This window comes from Cetorhinus maximus, unplaced genomic scaffold (genome assembly GCF_964194155.1).
Source record: "Cetorhinus maximus unplaced genomic scaffold, sCetMax3.hap1.1 HAP1_SCAFFOLD_2958, whole genome shotgun sequence".
In the NCBI taxonomy this organism is placed as follows: domain Eukaryota; kingdom Metazoa; phylum Chordata; class Chondrichthyes; order Lamniformes; family Cetorhinidae; genus Cetorhinus; species Cetorhinus maximus.
The window spans coordinates 12,501-32,841 of record NW_027598888.1 but is presented as its reverse complement, the minus strand read 5'-3'; the positions used below and the strand labels follow the sequence as shown (position 1 = coordinate 32,841).

Genomic DNA, 20,341 nt, shown 5'->3' with positions numbered 1-20,341 from the left:
GTCGGCCGTGCCAACAATTTAAACCCCGCCAGAGGCGGGCGGTGCGATTTGAGCCCAGGGCATTAGCCTGGCCGCCTGGATCACCGGTCCGGTTACCCTTACGCCACCATCACCGCTGTGATATAGGAAACGCGACAGCCAATTCGGGCAGGAGTGACCAGCGATGTGATAAGCGCCGGGTGTCCCGATTTAGGGGTGTTGACTTGCGGGGGGGGGGGGGGGACAAATGGAGGCTCCAGGACGGTCCCTGGCGCCCTCCTTCGAAGCAGTTTGGCCGCCGGGGTCTTCGGCGCCCACGCGAGAGGGGGCAGTTTAGCATCTCGTCCGAAAGACGGCACCGCTGACAGCGCAGGGCTCCCCCAGTGCTGCACCGGGGTGTTAGCCTGGATTTTTGTTCTGAGGAGACATTTCCCTGTTCACGCTCGACTCTGGGAATTGTAAACAGAAAGGCGCGCAGGCTTAAGGGGCGCTTTGTCGTTTCCTGATCCGGTAATAGACCATCCCAGGCGCCGCCAAAGGAAAGCCCGCCTTTCTATAGCACCTCTCGCGATGCTCCGACCCGCTTTCGGGCCAACGAAGCGCTTGGCTGACAGTGTAGCCGCTGCTGTGATGTAGAACGCGCAGCAGCCAATTTGCGCACAGCAAGATCCCACAAGCAGCAGTGGGATAACGGGCGGATAATCTGTGTCAGTGATGCTGATTGAGGGATAAATATTCGCTGGGACACCGGGAGGGGGTTTGGGGAGAGGGAGACATCCCCCACCCCCCCCCACCCCCCCACCCCCACTCCAGCTTTTCTTTGAAATAGTCACCGTGAGGTCTGTTGTGAGCCCAGTTAATAAACCTGGAATTGAAAGCTGGTCTTGGTAATGGTGACCACCAAACTACCATTGGTTGTGGGTTAGAACCCCATCTGGTTCACCAATGTCCCCTTAAGGATGGAAATCTGTCATCCTCACCTGGTCTGGCCTACATGTGATCCCAGGTCGTGTGTTTGACTCTTAACTGCCCCTCTCTGAAATTGCAGACAGGGCCCCCAGCTTAACATCTCATCCAAAAGACCTCCGACAGTCCCGCAGCACTCACTCAGTCCCACACTGGGACAGTCAGCCTTGAGTCTGAGAAAGAGGAAGAGAAGCACAGAGAGAGGAAGAGAAAGAGGGAGGGAGAGAAAGAGAGAGAGTGAGAGAGAGAGAGAAGAGAGAAAGAAAAAGAGAGAGAAGAGAAAGAGAGAGAGGGAGAGAAAGAGACAGAGAAAGAGAAAGAGAGAAAGAGACAGAGACAGAAAGAGACTGAGAGAGAGAGAGAGATCGAGTGAGAGAGAGAGATCGAGCGAGAGAGAGAGATCCAGCGAGATAGAGAGAGATCAAGAGACAGAGAGAGGGAAACAGAGATAGAGAGACGGAAAGAGACAGAGAGAGAGATCAAGGGGAGAGAGAGACAGAGAAAGAGAGAAACAGAGAGAGATCAAGAGAGAGAGGGATCGATAGAGATTGAGAGAGAGATCGAGAGATAGAGACAGAGAGCAAGAGAGAGAGACAGAGAGAGAGGGAGATCAAGAGAGACAGAGAGAGATCGAGAGAGACAGAGAGAGAGAGACAGAGACAGAGAGACACAGAGAGAGAGACAGAGAAAGAGAGAGACAGAGAGAGATCAAGAGAGAGAGAGAGAGATCGATAGAGATTGAGAGAGAGATCGAGAGATAGAGACAGAGAGACAGAGAGAAAGAGAGAGACAGAGAGAGAGATCGAGAGAGGCGGAGAGAGCGAGATTGAGAGAGATACAGAGAGAGAGAGAAACAGAGACAGAGAGGCAGAGAGAGAGATCAATAGAGACAGAGAGTTTGAAAGAGAGAGACAGGGGCAGAGAGAGAGATCAATGGAGACAGAGAGATTGAGAGACACCAATGAAACCACAGATGAAACTATAAATCTGGCTGATAAATGTTGACCATGATAACTTCATCCACATCACGGGTAATTTAAAAAAAAATGTTTAATTTCCCACAAGATCCCAATAGAGAGGGACATTTCCTTCATTCCGTCATGGGATGCAGGTATCACTAGCAAGGCCAGCACTTGTTGCCCATGCTTAATTGCCCTTGAACTGAGAACCTCGCTCAGCCATTTCAGAGAGGGGCAGTTAAGAGTCAAACACATGACCTGGGATCACATGTAGGTCAGACCAGGTGAGGATAAGACTATAAGACATAGGAGCAGAAATTAGGCCATTCGGCCCATCGAGTCTCCTCCGCCATTCAATCATGGCTGATAGTTTCTCAACCCCATTCTCCCGCCTTCTCCCCCGTAATCTTTGATCCCCTTACCAATCAAGAACCTATCTATCTCGGTCTTAAATACACTCAATGACCTGGCCTCCACCGCCTTCTGTGGCAATGAATTCCATAGATTCACCACTCTCTGGCTAAAGAAGTTTCTCCTCATCTCTGTTCTAAAAGGTCTTCCCTTTACTCTGAGGCTGTGCCCTCGGGTCCTGGTCTCGCCTACTCATGGAAACATCTTCCCCACGTCCACTCTATCCAGGCCTTTCAGTATTCTGTAAGTTTCAATCAGATCCCCCCCTCTCATCCTTCTCAACTCCATCGAGTTATAGACCCAGAGAGTCCTCAAACGTTCCTCATATGTTAAGCCTTTCATTCCTGGGATAAGTCCTCGTGATCTTCCTCCGGACCCTCTCTCTTTCCACACCAGAGCTCCCGACGAGGGGGGGGTCCTCTCAATCGCTGTTACACCCTCAATCTTTAAGCAGAGTCGGTCTGAACCCAGAGAGAGAGAGAGAGAGGGAGGAGAGAGAGAGGAGAGAGCACTTACCAGGGTTTAAGATGAGTGTGCATGAGATGGCAGCAGCAGCTACCACCCAATAGTGAAGTCCCTCCATCCTCCACAGGTTCAGACCCTCCGGCCTGGGGTCAGAGGGTGACAGAGCGTCGAGCAGGAGACAGATGAGATTCCGGAGAGAGAGGGAGAGAGAGAAATTCCAGCCAGGCTATCAAATTGCGGAAGGAAATATTATCATTGTCAGGTCAGTGCAGATGTTAAGCGCCTGTAGTGCAGCCAGAGCTTAAAACCAGTGCTTTATCTTTTCTTAAAGGGGCTCTCTGCAAGGAGCAAGTGTTAGGAAACTCTCCTTTAAGAGGGCCAGGGGGTGGGGTGGGGTTGGGGGGGAGGAACTGTACTTTTTTTTTTAACTTCTGTATATCCCCTCGCTTCAACAGAGGCCAGCGTTGGCCCTGCTGTGCTTCTCTGTGAGTGATTTGTGTCGCTTTTGCCGGAACAGTTGTCCTTTTGTTTATTGACACATTTATGTGCCTTTAATTGGAGTCTCTCCGGGGGATTTTTTTTGTATTTTGCAATCGGAATGAGGAATTTGCAGACCGAGCAGCCAGGCAGCTGAGAGGAGAGTATTGTAAGTAAGGGACCATCCACAAATCTCAGGGGTTCACCAGGAACGTAGAATTGCCCCCTGCTTGGACTGGTCAGCGGCCGCTCCTCGCCAACTTGGCACTCGCCTGTGCGCGGATGCCCTTTCTCCTCTCCTCGTCTCTCAGTGCCAGCCTGATCGCCTCAGGAGTCTGAGAGTCTTCCCACCTCAGGGGGAGGCTCGAGCACAAAACCCAGGCCGACCTTCTTCCCCCCCCCACCCACCCCACCTTCAACCCCCCCGCTCCGTACTTGAGGGAGTGCGGCGCTTGTCAGAGGTTTTCCCTCTCCCAGGGCTGGTATCCAGAAGACGAGCTCCTCCCTCACGTCCCCCACCCCCGGGGGCAATATTTACCCCCTCCGGCCGACGCCTCAGGACCGATCACGGGAGCCATTAGCAGGTTGCTGTTTGTGGGATCTTGCTGTGCGCATTGCGCCGCCCGGACGAAAGCAGCGAAATGCTGGAAAAGACTCGGCTGGTCAGGAGTTGGGGGAGGGGGAAGAGATTCAACCTTTCGGGGTCAACGATGACCCTTCGTCGGGGCCCCGACAATACTCCGTCGGCTGAGCAAGGCTTCGGGGAGGTCCCGGGGTTGAGGAAGGCGCTACAGGAACGCACCGCCCCAGTTGAAGCTCGACGTGCGCTGGAGTGACATCACCTCACCTTTGGATTTAGGCGCCTTTCAGCCTCCCTGACCCAACACCATCAGGGTCAACGATTTCAGGTCACAGGCCCACCGCTCCCCTATTTTCGAAAGCTGGCTGTTGGCGATGAGTCCGCCGTTGCCCTTCACCCCTCTTCTGGTCTCTTCTTTTATTCCTTCACTTGTTCTTTCACCCTCTCCTTTGGCCTGGCAACGTCATCCCTTTGGACCATTGACCATAAGGACCGGCCTCAACGCCAACCTCATGTAAACGTCGACCCGGCGAGCTTGGGACTCGGGAAATGTGACTTCTGCACGAGGGTAGCCTGTCCATAAGACCCATAAGACTGTAAGAGCAGAAATTAGGGCCATTCGGCCCATCGCGTCTGCTCCGCCATCCAATCGTGGCCGATAGGTTTCTCAACCCCCATTCTCCCGCCTTCTCCCCCCGTAACCTTTCCTGTCTCCCGCCCCATCACAGGCCTCCCCTTCCCTCGGTAGGTTCATCACCCCACCCCACCCCCTCCCCACCTTTCCCCGCCCAACCCCCACCCCAGCTCCAGCCGTACCAGTTTAGGACCTGTCACATCTCTAACCTTTCCCCCCACCCCCGATTCCGACGACGGGTCCAGCGACCCTGGAGCGCCGGTCCCGTCTCCCTCGCCGCAGAGGTCGCCAGGCCCGCGAATCCCAGGCCTCCCAGCCGTGACGAGTGTCCCGGTTTGGCGGAAGTAGTTCAAGTTGCCAGCCTGCAGGTGAGGGAGGCGGGTGAACATTAGGACCCTAAGGGATCCTCTGACACACGCTGCCTAAGGCAATGCGGATATAAAGCCTTCGTTTGACTGACTCTGTCTTTGGAACTCGCCCAACTGCTAAAACACGGGGCCCCTCCTGCAGGCACAGTGACTTCTCGTCGCAAAGTCAGGACTCAAAAAAACCTCCCCCCACCCAAGCCCCCCGCCCGCCCCCGTCTCGGTGCCCTAACCGCCGGGCAAATGCGATGAAACCTCTCAAGCTACTTCCGACTCTCTGGATCTTGGTTCAACTGACAGAGACAGGTAGGTCCCGCTCAGTCGCCACGGTAACCAGCCACCTTCCTGCGCGGTGGGGCCTATCGGAGCTGCTTTTGCGCCAAAGGAGGGGGCGGCCATTTCACCGGAGGAAGCAACTGCCCCCCCCCCACTCCCACCCCCCTCACTCTGGGGGTGGGGGGGGCTACAAAACTCTGGCCGTGCCAGGCAGCGAACGAGAAGGAGCTTGCATTTCTATAGCGCCTTCCCCGGCCTCCCATTCCTCCCCCCCCCCCGCAGCCCGCGGAGTTCCTTCTCCCAAAGTGCGGTCATGCAGGAAACTCGCCGGCCAATCTTGCGCACAGCAAGCTCCCGCAAACGGCGGCGAATTTAAATAATGGCCGCCGGGATCTTTCGCATCCACCTGAGGGGGTGGACGAGGTGGCGGAGGGTGGGGGGTGGGGTGGGGGGGGTGGGGGATGTGGTGGTGGGGGAGGGCAGGGAGGGTTTCACGTTTGAAAGGATAGTCGGCACCCCCGGCAGTGCAGCACTCCCTCAGTAGTGCCGCTGGGTGTGACAGTTCTGAAGGCCCCAGAGCCAGGCCTGGCCGCACGGGCTTCTAATGGGAGGTGAACAATTGCACCCACTGCGGCACCTAAATTGGGATCTTGTTTGGCGGAGCAGTGGGGGTTGGGCCGGGAACTCCACCGTGCGAAGACGCTACCTATAGCCGCGAACGGCAGGCCTGTTGGGCCTAGTGCACCGCACGGCAAGTGTGAGTCCGTGGTTAACCCACAGGCATCTTCGAGGCCTGTCCCCTGCCTCAGGTTCCCCTTGTGAGAGTGTTGACTGCAGTTTAACCTCCCTCGCTCGGGACCCTCCTCCCCCTCCACCGCTACGACCTTCTGATCCCCTCTTAATCCCGGCCCTCTGGCCGTAACCTCGATTACCGTCGCTCCACCGTTGGCCACTCCATCTGTGCTGGCGTCATCAACATGCCCAAAGGCTCACAACAGTTCACTTCATGTCTCTCTCTCTACCCGGTGCCAGGCTTTTCATTCGCCGGTAACTTCCTTCAGTCAAAGGGTATGGGGGGAAAGCGGGGAGCAGGCTATTGAGTTGGATGATCAGCCAAGATCATGATGAATGGCGGAGCAGGCTCAAAGGGCCGAATGGCCTACCACTGCTCCTAGTTTCTATGTTTTCAAGCCATCAAGCGTGACTTGCCTCTTCGTCATTTCCACTTCAAATCTTCCCTCCGCAACACCTTTCAAAAGCCCATTCCCTCTGAAGGGGTGTCCTGCCCAGCTCCCCTCTGTCCTTTCCGAATTCTGTTCAACAAATTTCTCTGGGTCGTCCACGCTCCTCAGCACTTCATTTGCCACTTTTTCTGATCCTCCCTGCTCTCCTCCGTATCCACAAAGTTATTTCGCAAGCTCGTTTCCCCACCACCTCCTTGTAAGGTCTCGCCTGCTGACAGAGCGGCACTCCAAATCTGGCCCTCTCCAAAATCACTCCTTGTCCCGGAGTTTGAAACGAAGACGGAAAATGCCGGAAGAACTCAGCAGGCCTGACAGCGTCGGCGGAGAGAGAAACAGCGTCAACTGTTTCGAGTCCATGTGACCCTTGAGTTTTTCCCGGCGTTTTCTGTTTTTGTCTCAGGTCTCCAGCATCTGCAGCATTTTGCGTTTGTTTGTTTATTCAGCTTCCTGGTTGGCCACTGTCCCTTCTTCGTCTCAGGTCTCCAGCATCTGCAGCATTTTGCTTTGTGACTTTGTTTATTTATTCAGCTTCCTGCTTAGCAGCTGTCTCTTCTTACCAAAGATGGCCTTCCCCATCACTCTCCTTGTTCTGACTTCTCTGTTGCCTCTTCCATCCACAGAGGGTGGGCATTGGAGACCATGGCCTTCCATTGGACTGCTCCATGACTAATGCTTGGCAAAGTACCGCAGCGGGTTGCTGTTGCCTTCTGCTCTTTACCACCTGCCGTCAGGTGGTAGGCGATGGCACCTACCCATGCCACCACCTGGGTATGGCAAGGATTTACAGCCCGATAATCAACCTGTTTGGCCACATTCTGAGCACACCTTCCATGGCCATGGGTCTTGAACCCAGAACTTCTAACCCAGAATTGGAGACACTACCCACTGCACCACAAGACCTCACGAGGTCGCCTCCTTCTGCGGAGATATGTTGGTGATTTTGAGATGTGCGTCACTTTGGCTTTGTCGATGTCCACTTTCCTTCCAAAGCTCATGCCTGCTGTTATTGGCCGTATCTACTAGTTCTTGTAATCCGTCTTCTGTGCTTCTTACAAGGGCTTTGTCATTTGCAAAGTCGAACTGATGTTCTCATTTCTCCCCCCAACACCCCGCATCACCTCCCCCAATCCTAACGCAAGATTCTGTGTCTTCAAACACTCCTTTGATCATTTGAGGAGGGCTCAATGATGAGAAATACCCTTGTTGGGCTCCTCTCCCAATGACACAGGTTTGGCCGCTCTCACTGAGTGGCCAATGGGACAGGAGAGTGGGAGTGGATATGTGATTGTTCTGAGAGTCGAACGGTGTTGTTGAAGGCGACACAGAAATGCAGGACCCTGTGCATTTGGCAAAGGAAATGGGGAGAGGACATTGCCGATCAGGACTCGCGGTGGCAAATGCGGGAAAGTCTCGGACCCGGAAATGGGAAGTGCCCGGTTAACCGATGCGTTAAGAGGAGCTCTCCGCGTTTTGCGCCCAATGAGAAAGCTCGGGTTGTGATCACGCCCGGTGTGGAGGTCTCACGAGAGGTGCGGGAGCCTGCGAATCGAGCGAGCGGCGCTGAGTGGGGGGAGGGAGCAGCGGGAGGCTGAGACCGGAACGAGGACAGGCCGCCCACCGATAACCATTACCGGTGAGTCTGGCATTTCCAATCAAGACACAGAGCCGACAGATTTGACCCCAAAAATCTGTTTGATGGAGAATTCCAGTTGGCAAAGTGCCGGAGAACAGAAATTTGCCTGTACACGCTAAACGTTTGACAATACAAGAAGATTTCATCTGGGCTATATAATGGAAAGACAAAGATACAGGAATAGAGTCATTAATGGCACAGGAGGAGGCCATTTGGCCCATCGAGTCCATGTCAGCTCTCTGTGGAGCAATCCAGTCAGTCCCCTCCCCCATCCTCCCCCCGCTCTATCCCCATATCCCCCGTGAGTTTGTTTCCCTCCTGTGTCCATCCAATTTCCAATTGAAATCGTTCATCGTCTCCACTTCCACCCCACCTCGTGGGCAGCGAGTTCCAGGTCATCACCGCTCGCTGTGTAAAAAAGTTCTTCCTCACATCCCCCACCTCACCCCACCACCCCCCGCATCTCCTGCCCAAAACCTTAAATCTGTGTCTCCTAGTCCTTTTCCCATCAGCTTTTCTTTGTCTACCTTATCTAAACCTGTCATCATCTTGTGCCCCTCCATCAGATCCCCCCCTCAATCTCCTTTGCCCCAAGGAGAACAATCCCAGCCTCCCCAACCCAACCTTGTAGCTAAAATCCCTCATCCCTGGAACCATTCTGGTAAATCTCTTCCGCACCCTCTCAAGGACCCTCACATCCTTCCCAAAGTGTGGTGACCAGAACTGGACACGATACTCTAGTTCTGGCCTAACCAGAGCTTTAGAAAAAGTTCAGCGTAACCTCCCTGTTTTTGTACTCAATGCCTCTATTTACTCAATGCCTCTATTAATGAAGCCCGAGCTCCTATCTGCTTTGCTAGCCACTCTCTCAGTATGCCCTACCACCTTCAAAGATTGATGCACATGAACCCCCAGGTCCCTCTGTACCTGCACGCTCTTTAGAACTGTGCCGTTTGGTCTATATTACCTCTCCCCACCTCTTCTGCCAAAAGGCGTTATCTCACACTTCTCCGTGTGAAACTGTCCGCCCATTCCGCTGGCCTCTCCACGCCCCAGAGTGCTAAGAGCTCGACAGCTCAGCTGGGAGTCCACATAGACTCCGAATGGAAGCACGATTCTGCCTGAAGGAGGTCCAAGGTGGGGTGCGCTGAAAGCTGTGGGGAGGCTCGAGGATGTAAACGAAGGTGGTGTAAATGAACTTAAAGAGGCCAATAGCTAGGAAGGACTAGGATACCGCCAAGGCGATTGAGAAACGGAAACAGATTAACCAATCTGTCAAGGACGGAAGGACAAATGGCATTGGGATATTGTTTTCAAAGAGGATATAGGGTCAAGGAACCATGTGTCCTGACTGCAAAGTTGCCAAAAGTTGGAAGAATGGAGAGAGTGGAAGGAAGGCAGTATTGAAGAGGACTGAAAAGGCTTGAGAACATTGGTTGAAAGAGCAGTGTGATATAGTCAGAGAATTGGATCGACTGGGGAGGGCAGAATTTATGTGGACAGGTTTTGGGGAGTCAGGAGGTGGGTTACCGCAGGTCAGAGGCTGGGAATCCTACGGCAAGTAACTAACCTCCTGATGCCCCAAAGCCTGTCCACCATCTACAAGGCACAAGTCAGGAGTGTGATGGAATACTCCCCACTTGCCTGGATGAGTGCAGCTCCCGCAACACTCAAGAAGCTCGACACCATCCAGGGCAAAGCAGCCTCCTTGATCGGCACCACATCCACAAACATTCATTCCCTCCACCACCGACGCACAGTAGCAGCAGTGTGTGTACCATCTACAAGATGCACTGCAGGAACTCACCAAGGCTCTATAGGCAGCACCTTCCAAATCCACAACCCCTATCATCTAGAAGGACAAGGGCAGCAGATAGATGGGAAACACCACCACCTGGAAGTTCCCCTCCGAGTCACTCACCATCCTGACTTGGAAATATATCGGCCGTTCCTTCACTGTCGCTGGGTCAAAATCCTGGAGCTCCCTCCCTAACAGCACGGTGGGTGTACCTACACCACAGGGACTGCAGCGGTTCAAGAAGGCAGCAGCTCACCACCACCTTCTCAAGGGGCAATTAGGGATGGGCAAAAAATGCTGGCCTTGCCAGCGACACCCACATCCCGGTCTTTCCAAGCAGCAGCGAGCTCAACGCCCAAGCTCCGGATCCCCAGTGGCCAAGCGACCTTTCACATCCACCTGAGAATGTGGACAAGAGAAGCTCGATAAAGAAACAAGAGTTTTTTTTGATTCATTCATGGGATGTGGCCATCGCTGGTTGGCTGGGCCAGTATTTATTGCCCGGCCCTAACTGCCTCTTGAGAAGGTGGTGGTGAAGGTGGGCAGCCACTGGTATGGCGCTCTGGCATCTGTGCCCACAAACTGGAAATGATCCGACAGTGAAATTGGGAGGTCAACTCTGACCTTGTTGCAAATCGCACTCACGAAGAGACCTACTAGGAATGCTGCAAAATGTCAAGCCTCTTGCAGTTGGTAGCAATGTGCCTCTGGAATCTTGGGCTCGATTTCTTTTTCTCCCACCCTGGGCATAAGATATAGGAGCAGGAGTAGGCCATTCGGCCCCTCTAGCCTGCCCTGCCACTCAATAAGATCGTTGCCGATCGGATTGTAGTCTTAACTCCACTTTCCACCCCACACCCCCCCACCATAATCTCTGACTCCCTTGTCCATCAAAAATCTGTCGAACTCAGCCTTGAATGTATTCAGTGACCCGGCCTCCACTGCTCTCTGGGGGGGAGAGAGTTCCAAAGACTAGTGACCCTCTGAGAGAAGAAATTCCTCCTCATCTCCGTCTCAGGCCTGGGTTGGGGGCTGCTGGGCCATAAATATAGCGCCGCGGGTCAGGGTCAGGGATAGGATTAGGGTTAGTGTTATGGTTAGGGTCAGGGTTAGAGTTGGGGTTGGGGTCAGGGCTAGGGTTTGGGTTAGGATCAGGGTTAGGGTCAGGGTTCAGGTTAGGGTCAGCATCGGCGTTGGGGTTTGTGTTAGGGTCAGGGTTCGGATTAGGGTCAGTGTCGGCGTTGGGGTTTGTGTTAGGGTCAGGGTTCAGGTTAGGGTCAGTGTCGGCATTGGGGTTTGTGTTAGGGTCAGGGTTCGGATTAGGGTCAGTGTCGGCGTTGGGGTTTGAGTTAGGGTCAGGGTTCGGGTTAGGGTCAGTGTCGGCGTTGGGGTTTGAGTTAGGGTCAGGGTTCCGGTTAGGGTTCAGGCCACGGTCAGGGCAATTAGGGGTGGGCAACAAATATTGGCCTAGCCCGCATCCCGCGAAAGGACAAAAATAAATAAATAAAATCCCGTTTGCAAAACATCCAAAAGCTCTAAAGCTGTTAATACGCCTTAAAGGGACATGAATGGGAACCTGCATTCATATAGCGCCTTTAGTGCAGAAGCGGCCTCAGGCAAAGAACCGACACCAAAAGAAAGGAGGAAAAGGTGGCAGAAGGTGTTTGGAGGTGTCTCAAAGGAGGAGGGAGAGGCGGAGGGAATTCCAGAGCTTAGGGTCCAGACCTTTATCTGAACTCTAAACCACGTTCACTCATTAACCTCGCAATGCTGATTGCTTCCTTTGTCCCTTATCGCCCCTGGAATTCAGACTGGTTATTTCCGATAGGGCTGAGTGGCCTTCCACCCATGCCCTTTGCAATAACTTCTACACCACCTTCAACACATGGCCAGTCAGATTCATTGCACAGACGCCAGAACATCGGCACTGTCTTTGGCTTCTTTCTTGGTGACCATTATTGTCTGCCTGAAGTCATCTGGCCCATCTCTCCTGATAAAGTAAACATCCTTGCACAGCTTAATAAACATTGCGGGGGAGTCCAGAACCAGGGGAGGGGGGCGGGGGGTGGGGTTCCATGTAAGACAGTCACGAATTAATCCAGTGCAGAAGAAAGTTCCTTACCCAGAGAGTGGTGAGAACGTGGAACTCGCCAGCATTGGGGAGTGGATGGGGCGAGGTGGCCTCATGAGATACCTTTAAGGAGCCAAAAACAAAAAGAAAGGCCTGCATTTCTATGGCGCCTGCCGCAACTTCACTTTTACAGCCAACGAAGAGCTTTCAAAGAGCAGTTGCTGTTGTACTGCAGGGAACACTGCCACAACTTAGCGCACAGCAAGATCCCACAGTTGGCTATATGATAACGGCCAGGTAATCTGTTTTTAATTCTGTTGGTTGAGGGATAAGTATTGGCCCCAGTTCACTGGGGAGAACGTCACCCTCCTCTTCTTCGAAATAGTGGCCAAGCGACCTTTCACATCCACCTGAGAATTTGGACAAGAGAAGCTCGATAAAGAAACAAGAGTTTTTTTTTTGATTCATTCATGGGATGTGGGCGTCGCTGGCTGGGCCCAGTATTTATTGCCCGTCCCTAACTGCCTCTTGAGAAGGTGGTGGTGAGCTGCTGCCTTCTTGAGCCGCTGCAGTCCATGTGGTGTAGGTACACCCACAGCGCTTTTAGGGAGGGAGTTCCAGGATTTTGACCCAGCGACAGTGAAGGAACGGCCGATATATTTCCAAGTCAGGCTGGTGAGTGGGCTTGGAGGGGAACTTCCAGGTGCTGGTGTTCCCCATGCATCTGCTGCCCTTGTCCTCCTAGGTGGTAGAGGTCACGGGACTGGAGGTGCTGTGAAAGGAGCCTTGGTGAGTCACTGCAGTGCGTACACACTGCCATCACTGCCCGTTGGATGTAGAACAGAACGTTGAGATGATGTCAGAAGGGTAGAGCATAAGCACTATCACGGACCAGCTGGGCCGAATGGCCTCCTCTTGAGCTGTAATGTAATTCATTACACGGCATTTTTTGTATTCTTTTATGGGACGTGGGTGTCACTGGCAAGACCAGACCTTGCTGCCCATCCCTAATTGCCCTCGAACTGAGTGAGTGTCTTCGCTCGGCCATTGCAGGGGGGCAGTTAAGGAGTCAACCGCGTCGCTGTGGGGTCTGGAGTCACGTGTAGGCCCAGACCGGGTAAGGGCGGCAGATTTCCCTTCCCTAAAAGGGGGCATTAGCGAACCCGGTGGGGTTTTAATGACAATCGGTGATAGTTGTCACGGTCACCCCCATTACTGAGACGAGCTGTAATATTCCAGATTTGATCGATTGAATTTAAATTCCACCAGCTGCATTGGGAGAGGGGGTGGGGGTGGGGGCGGTGAGGGTGCAATGATCGAACCGATGTCCCCAGGACATTAGCCTGGGCCCGTGGATTATGAGTCCTGTGCTGTTGCCACTCCGCCACTGTGTGTGTGTGTCTTACAGCGCGTCTGACCTGCAGGAAGCGGCAGGTTAGGATCGAGGCCCGTTCCGGTGACGCCACCGATTTACCCTGCCGGTTCAGTTGGCACAGCGGGGCTCCCGGGGAGTACATGGTGGTGTGGCAGCTCAGAGAGGGAGAGCGGGACTCGCTGGTGTACGGCCGGGAGAGCCACTCGGAAAAGCCGGAGCCGGGTCCCCGATTCGGGAACAGGACGGAGCTGGGGCGGGGCTGGTTTGCAGAGGGAGACGCCACCCTGAGCCTGAGGAGCCTGGTCCTGAGTGACGGGGGACTGTACGCCTGCCAGGTCACCACCATGAACCCTCACAGGAGGAAGGTGTGCGCAGAGGTGGCATTAACTGTCCAGGAAGGTGAGTGAAACCGTTGGTCAGGACTTCCCTCGGGGAACAGTCCTACCCGAGCGTTGTCCACGTCTTAATCCGATATGTCATTAAAAGCGACGTGGTCTCAGAGATGGAGTTACGGTGAAGGAAGGTTTAGTGTAAATTGCGGAATCAGCGATGTAGTCATGCCCCAGTGGGTAGCACTCTCTCTCTCACCTCTGAGTCTGAACGTCTCCAAGTTTAACAAAGGATAAACTGGCATCGGGGGGGGTGCGGTGCAGTGAAGGTTCACTAGGTTGGTCCCCGGGGTGAGGGGGTTATCCTGTGATGAGAGGCTGAGTGAATTGGGTCTATATCCTCTGGAGTTCAGAAGGATGAGAGGCCATCTCGTTGAAATACACAAGATTCTGAAGGGGTTTTGGCCGGGTTGGACACTGAGAGATTGTTACCGCTGGTCGGGGGGAGTCTAAAACACGGGGGGGGCACAGTCTCGGGATAAGGGGGCCGATCATTGAGGACTGAGATGAGGAGAGATTCCTTCACTCAAAAGGTTGTGTGAATCGTTGGAATTCTCGACCCCAGAGGGTTGTGGATGCTCCATCATTGAAGACATTTAAGGATGGGATAGACTCTCAGGGAATCGAGGACCACAGGGTGTGGGCAGGAAAGCGGAGTTGAAGCCCAAGGTTGTTAAGTTCCAATAGTTGTTTAGAAATGAAGCCAGAAGCCAAGACAGGCTCCTTCAGACAGATTGTTATTGCTTGTCATAAAACTCTCCACCTCCGCACTAGCCTCAGCTCTTATCCCTGTGATACAACCAAGTTAGTGTTTACTTAAGCAACCTAATGATTAGCAATTGAACTTTTTTAACTGTTTCCTTCCCTAACAGATTCTCCTCTTCTTAAAAATTAGAAAGTAGCCCTTAAGTTTATATAACCACACAAAAAAATATAACAGTGATAACAAACATCAATATATATTTTCTCATTCAATAAATTCACCTTCTTCCCCTCCTTAATAAAAAGCGAGCACATGTAAAGACGCAAAAGAAGTATTTTTCCTTAAAGAAAACGATGTCCCTCTTTGGGGATCTCTAATAACTTCTTGGAGCTTGCTCCTCTTTTGGTGGAGCAAGTCAGATGATTGTTGCTTGCTATCAATCCCTTTGACCGCGGCGATCTCCTTATTCTCGGGCACCTGTTTCAGGCTTGCAATGTCGATTCGCAATCTCTTCCCGTTGACGCGCCTACGTAGAGCGAACGTTTTTCCCAGAGTGACTTCTTATCTATAAGACATTGGATGGGTACCCTGCTCCGTTTTTAGTTTAGTCAATGTTCTGCTTGCCCCAGTGATCTCTTCAACCTTGCGATTGGTCCTTTCAGCGCTCAATTCCAAAACGCGGAAGACTGACATCCGGCCTTGTTTGCTTGCCTAGCCAATTGACTTGCCCGGTTAGGCTTCAGAGTTCCTCTTTTTCTGTTTCAGAAGCTGCTGTATCTTTCTGGGGGACCCTACCACTAATTGCAATGGGATTGACGTTCTCCAAATAGGATTGCTGATGTAAAAGGGCGTGGGATCCACTCTGCCCGATTTCCAATCCAATGCACTTCAATGCGCCAGGAGCCTGACTTCCAATTTTAAACTCCGTTCTGAGCCCATTAACGACAATCGTTTCAAATTTGCTTACTACCGCCCCACATCAAACATCTACATGCATCATAAAGACGCCTGCAAGGTTCCCTATGTGGTACCAATAAAACATTGCCGGGTCTGCTTCCAACTGAACTTCTAACAAAACTGACCTCGCTGAGAAACACCAAACTCTGGAGGCATCATTTAAACTGTATGCGCATTTATTTAGCTTCCAGAGAGCTCCCTTCTGTGTTTGGCACCTCTTTTGGTGGACGGAGAGAAACTTCCCATTGAAGTTGGTGTCCCTGCATCGAAGCAGCTTTAATATCAATGGACTTACATTCCCAAGCATTTGTAGCTAACAGAGCCAAAAAGATCTTCAGAATAACTTTCCCTGCTGTAGGTGAATCTACTCTTATATCCCGGTCACCCAATTTCTCTTCAAACCCTCGTGCCACTAGCCTGGCTTTAGCTTTATAAGTCCCATCAGGAAACACCTTTTCGGTGCATATCCATCTGTGAGACAGAGCTGGTTGTCCCCCATCTGGCACCTCTGTGCATACCCCAAATTCTTTCCAACTATATAGTTCTTGCTGTTTCGCATCCTTTATCAATTTATCATCTGATTTGTTTGAAGCTACTAAGACTTCTCGATCACATGAGATTCTGCTCCTTGTAGTGTTTCCAGTCTGTTCCATATTCCTTGACCTTGTTAAGCCATGCCCTCTATCCTGCCTTCTATCTCACTCCAGACTGTTGCTGTTTGATCTCCCTGTCCCATTTATAGATGTTCTTCCAACAGTTCGCGATCTCTTCCTAGAGGCACGTTCACTCCCAAACCCACTGTCTGAACTGATACTGCCTTTCCATGTCTTCCATTTTTGATCTTCATGTTCCCAATGCATAGGCCTAACCTCCTAGTCCTTCATCTCGTACATTTAACCAGTTTTTATATTTTCCAGCGGCCTTCCCTGCTCTACCTACAGCCACCATTGACTGGCCCCTTCTGGCCGAGTATGTAACTTTAGTGCCAGCTTTCGGCTGTTGTCCTCTGGGACAAATCGCCTCATCTTCTTCGTCCAAATTACTGTCTCCGTCTTCAGATACCCCGTCAACTTCAGCTACCTGGTCCTCACAATGATGCAGCACATGGGTATGAGAAGTACATGATTCCTCGTCCCTTCCTACATCACTTTCCGAACCCATAGATTTGTAGTCCGCGCCAACTAACCTTAAGACCATAAGACATAGGAGCAGAAATTAGGCCACTCGGCCCATCGAGTCTGCTCCGCCATTCAATCATGGCTGATAAGTTTCTCAACCCCATTCTCGATGAGTGTACCCGGTTCCCATGTTATAAAATGACTGTTTAACCATCTTTACCTATACTCTTTCCCGGGCCTTTCCACTCGTTAAGCCCTTTTCTTTTATAGTATACCACGTCTCTCTGATTGAAAATAGTTTCCCATGGACGTTGTGCCTTAGAGCTCGCCAAATTCTCCGAAACTTCAGCTCTAAGGAACATTCTTCTGCCCGCGTGTAGTGCAATAAAGTTCTCAGAAAAGGTCAAAATAATCGTGGTTCCCTCCCAAGCTCGGGGTGGGGGTGGTGCGGAATGATCATTCTGGACCGAAGGAATTTTTGGGTTTCGAAGAAAAGGGAAACCAACTGATATGGACTATAGCCCGTAACCATCTGCAGTGAACTCCTGGCATGGACAGTCCTAGAGCTGGTGTTACGGTATGGGGAGAAGGCGGGAGCAGGCTATTGAGTTGGATGATCAGCCATGATCATAATGAATGGCGGAGCAGGCTCGAAGGGCCGAATGGCCTACTCCTGCTCCTAGTTTCTATGCTTCTGTGTTAATTTACAGCTTGGTCTATCTGCCAATATTTTACTAAGCGTCTCATCCATAACCAGGCGCACGCTCCATTACCAAAGGGGCTTTCAGCTGCTAGATTCATAACTATTACATTCATGTTTTCGTTCACATCCCAGAACTTATCTTTAGCAATATCCACCCTCCCCCACCTCCCCCCCATTATCAATGAGCTCCATAAGCACTTAATAACTCATCTTTTTGACAGATCTTATCCACTAAATCTAACAATGTTTACAAACCTTCATCCGTGTCCAAATCCAACGTCATTCTTCCATTACTAATAAGGTTAACTCTCAAAACCTCGGTGAGTAGTCATACCCCGAGACTCTGCGTTTTGATTCTGCCGTTCTCTTTTTTTGTTGAGTGACTCCAAACCGCTCTGCTCTTAAAGTTGACTCCAAATACCAGTCTTTCGTCCGACGTCTGCTTAGTTTCCAATCTTTCATTCACAAGCGGCAAACCTCCCCCGCTACCACTGTTAAGCTCCAATAGTTGTTGAGAAATGAAGACCGACACCAAGATACACCCCTTCAGGCTTTGTCATAAAACTCTCCACCGACCACACTGGTCTCAGCTGTTATCCCTTTTATACAGCCAAACTCTTTCGAGTTATCAATAGTCACAGATTGCATCTCTTTCGAGTACAATCACAGTTCTTGGTTTCCGGGAGTGGGACATGAACCCACAACCCTTTGGTTCAAATGCAAGGGTGCTATGAACTGAGCCACAGCTGACACCTCTTTTATATGGCCAAATGGGTACTTAGTTAAACAACCTAATAATTAGCGGTTCAATTTGACCGCATTGAATGGTGGAGCAGGCTCGAAGGGCTGAATGGCCTACTCCTGCTGCTATTTCTTGTGTTCTTGAAGGTCACGGGTTCAAATCCCATGCCAGAGGTCGCGACAGGCTCTATAAGAATGCACTGTCCACCTTTCTTCCCACGCTGGGTCTGCGCCCAGTCTAAGGCTCAAGCAAGTTGCCCTGAAAATACAACAGGGGAGGTGGGGATTGCTTGGCCTGTGGGGTGGCAGGTTAGGATTGTCTAGCGGAGCAGATTTTGAGTATTGCTGAGAAAAGAGACATGTCGAAGCTGTTCCATCTTGCACTCATCAGGACACTTTGCAAGAGTACCAGTCTATGGGCAAAACAACAATTTATACTACATGTGCAGAGAGTGCTGACGGGTTGGCAAGTGGACTCTGACTGGTTAGATGTGTTGCTATGGAGAATGCACTAGTGATGGTGACTTACAGTTAACTGCCAAGCATTGTTCGAAATTTAAACCGGGCAGTTTGACCCTGATTGGTCAAGTCATTGTCCTGAGGAATGAGCCAGCGAATGGTGGTCACTTATTTTGTTTACTTGAAGCAGGCACAATGTGTGTGCGCATTTGCTCGATGATCTTCGAGGAGCATTTCTTCCCACTGGATCCATTGGGTGAGACCACGATATTGACCCTGTCCAGACTCCACTGCTCCCAGTGTTCTGAAAGCTCTTTAACCTTTCTCTCCTTCCCAGTAAAGCAAAGCGAGAATGTTGCAACTGATGAGATTGGCCCACCGGGTAATTAAATTACTCGTTCAGCCTCCGTCTTCCTACCCTCTTGTCTTCCGTGAACAGAGTGCCAAGGCGGGCAGGATAATGAGGCTTCAGAACCCAGAGGCCAGAGTTCACGGCCCCCCACCGAGGGCAGCTGAGACTTGAATGGGTGTTGGCTGCATTGCAGCAGAGGAAGAGCGTGTGGCCTAGTGGTAGCATCGCTGGACTAGTAACCCAGACGTGCAGCTTAATAGCACCTGGGTTCAAGCCCCGCCAAAGCAGTTAGTGGAATTTAAGTCCAATTAATAAATAGGTCTCAGTAATGATGACAACCATCATTGGTCCTTGTAAAGGCCCATCTGGTATCACTAAACCCCCTTTAGAGGTGGAAATCTGTACCTGGTCTGGTCTACATGTGACTCAAGGCTGTACAGCAATGTGGTTGACTCTTCAGTGCCCTCATTGCTCAGCAGTTAATGGTGGGCAACAGCGCTAGTGGTGCCCACACATCCCACTAAGGAACAAATAAAATTGCCTGAACACAAGCTGTCTGCCAACTCTCATCCCTAACGTGGTTGAATATTCAAAGGAGATGGGATAAGGGGTGTTCAAGATGTTGATGAGGAGTGTGGACAGGGGTGGGAGGGTCAAGACCCCATGGCGTGAGGTTGGGGGGAGCCTTTTTCATGCAGCGAGTGGTTAGGATCTGGAATGCGCTGCCTGAGAGTGTGGTGGAGGCAGGTTCCATCGAAGCTTTCAAGGGGGGAGTTGGATTATTGTCTGATGAGAAGAAAAGGAAAAAGGTGGAGGTGGAGGTGGAGTTGGAGTGGGGGTGGGGGGGTAGAACTAGCAGAGAGCCAAGCACGGACAGGATGGGCCGAATAGCCTCCTTCTGTGCTGCCCCGTGCTTGCATGAACTGGACTCACGTGCGGCAAATACCCCCTCCCAAAGGTGTGCTGATCCCAGAGGGCAGCCAGCGCTCCCCGGGTACACTGCTCCTCGAGGGAGACGGGTTGTGTGAGGAGGATGACAGAGTCCAACAGAAATCCTCATCGATGTGATTTTTGCACCTTCTAGGGATCGATGTGCTAGAGCCCCTGAAGGCCTCAGGAGCTACTGGGAACCCCTGGGGGAACCTGACGCTGGAGAAAGGAGGCCCACGCAATTTCTCCGCAGGAACCGGAAGAACCAACGCCATCGTGGCTGTGCTTTTCGTGGGCCTGGTGATAAGCCTGATGTCCATCTCCCTCTATCTCACCTTGACAAGGAAAGGTGAGCGATTTTACAGGGGTTTCCCCGCGTGACAGAATTCGCAGCTCAGAAACAGGCCATTCGGCCCAACCTGGCCAATGCTGGCGCGCGTGCTGCGCACCGAGCCTCCTCCCAGCCTCACCGCATCTCACCTCCTCCCCGCCCTCTCTCCCTCCTGCACTTAGCAAGCTCCCTCTTAAAGGCAAGAAAGACTTGCATGGCTAAAGTGGCTTTCACAACCTCAAGGCCGTCCCGAATCAAGCGAGCAATCGGCACCCTTTTCCCGTGCAGTATAAATCGTTGTTCCCTTTGAAATTTGGCAATTCTTGCATTTGTCCTGATGAGTGCAAGGTGAAAAACTTTGACAGCCTGTCTCTTTTCACTCAAGTCCTGCGCTACCAACCCGGCTGACGTGGCGCTTTCGAAGC

General features: G+C 51.9%; 1 protein-coding gene across 5 annotated transcripts in view; it reads left to right on the top strand.

Moving 5' to 3' along the window:
- The first annotated feature begins 2,847 nt into the window (after window positions 1-2,847).
- LOC144677740 (uncharacterized) overlaps window positions 2,848-20,341 on the top strand; it is a 20,847-nt gene continuing 3,353 nt past the window's right edge. The window contains exons 1-3 of one of the 5 annotated variants that reach the window (XM_078537765.1): window positions 2,848-3,042; window positions 13,267-13,632; window positions 19,740-19,934. In XM_078537765.1, coding sequence (XP_078393891.1) covers window positions 13,374-13,632; window positions 19,740-19,934 — 454 coding nt within the window. In that variant the 5' untranslated portion in view covers window positions 2,848-3,042; window positions 13,267-13,373. Of the gene's footprint in view, window positions 3,043-5,051; window positions 5,143-9,091; window positions 9,127-13,266; window positions 13,633-16,665; window positions 16,803-18,640; window positions 18,686-19,739; window positions 19,935-20,341 lie in introns of those variants that run through there. The other 4 variants (XM_078537766.1, XR_013575802.1, XR_013575804.1 and 1 more) reach the window with 4 other exon arrangements.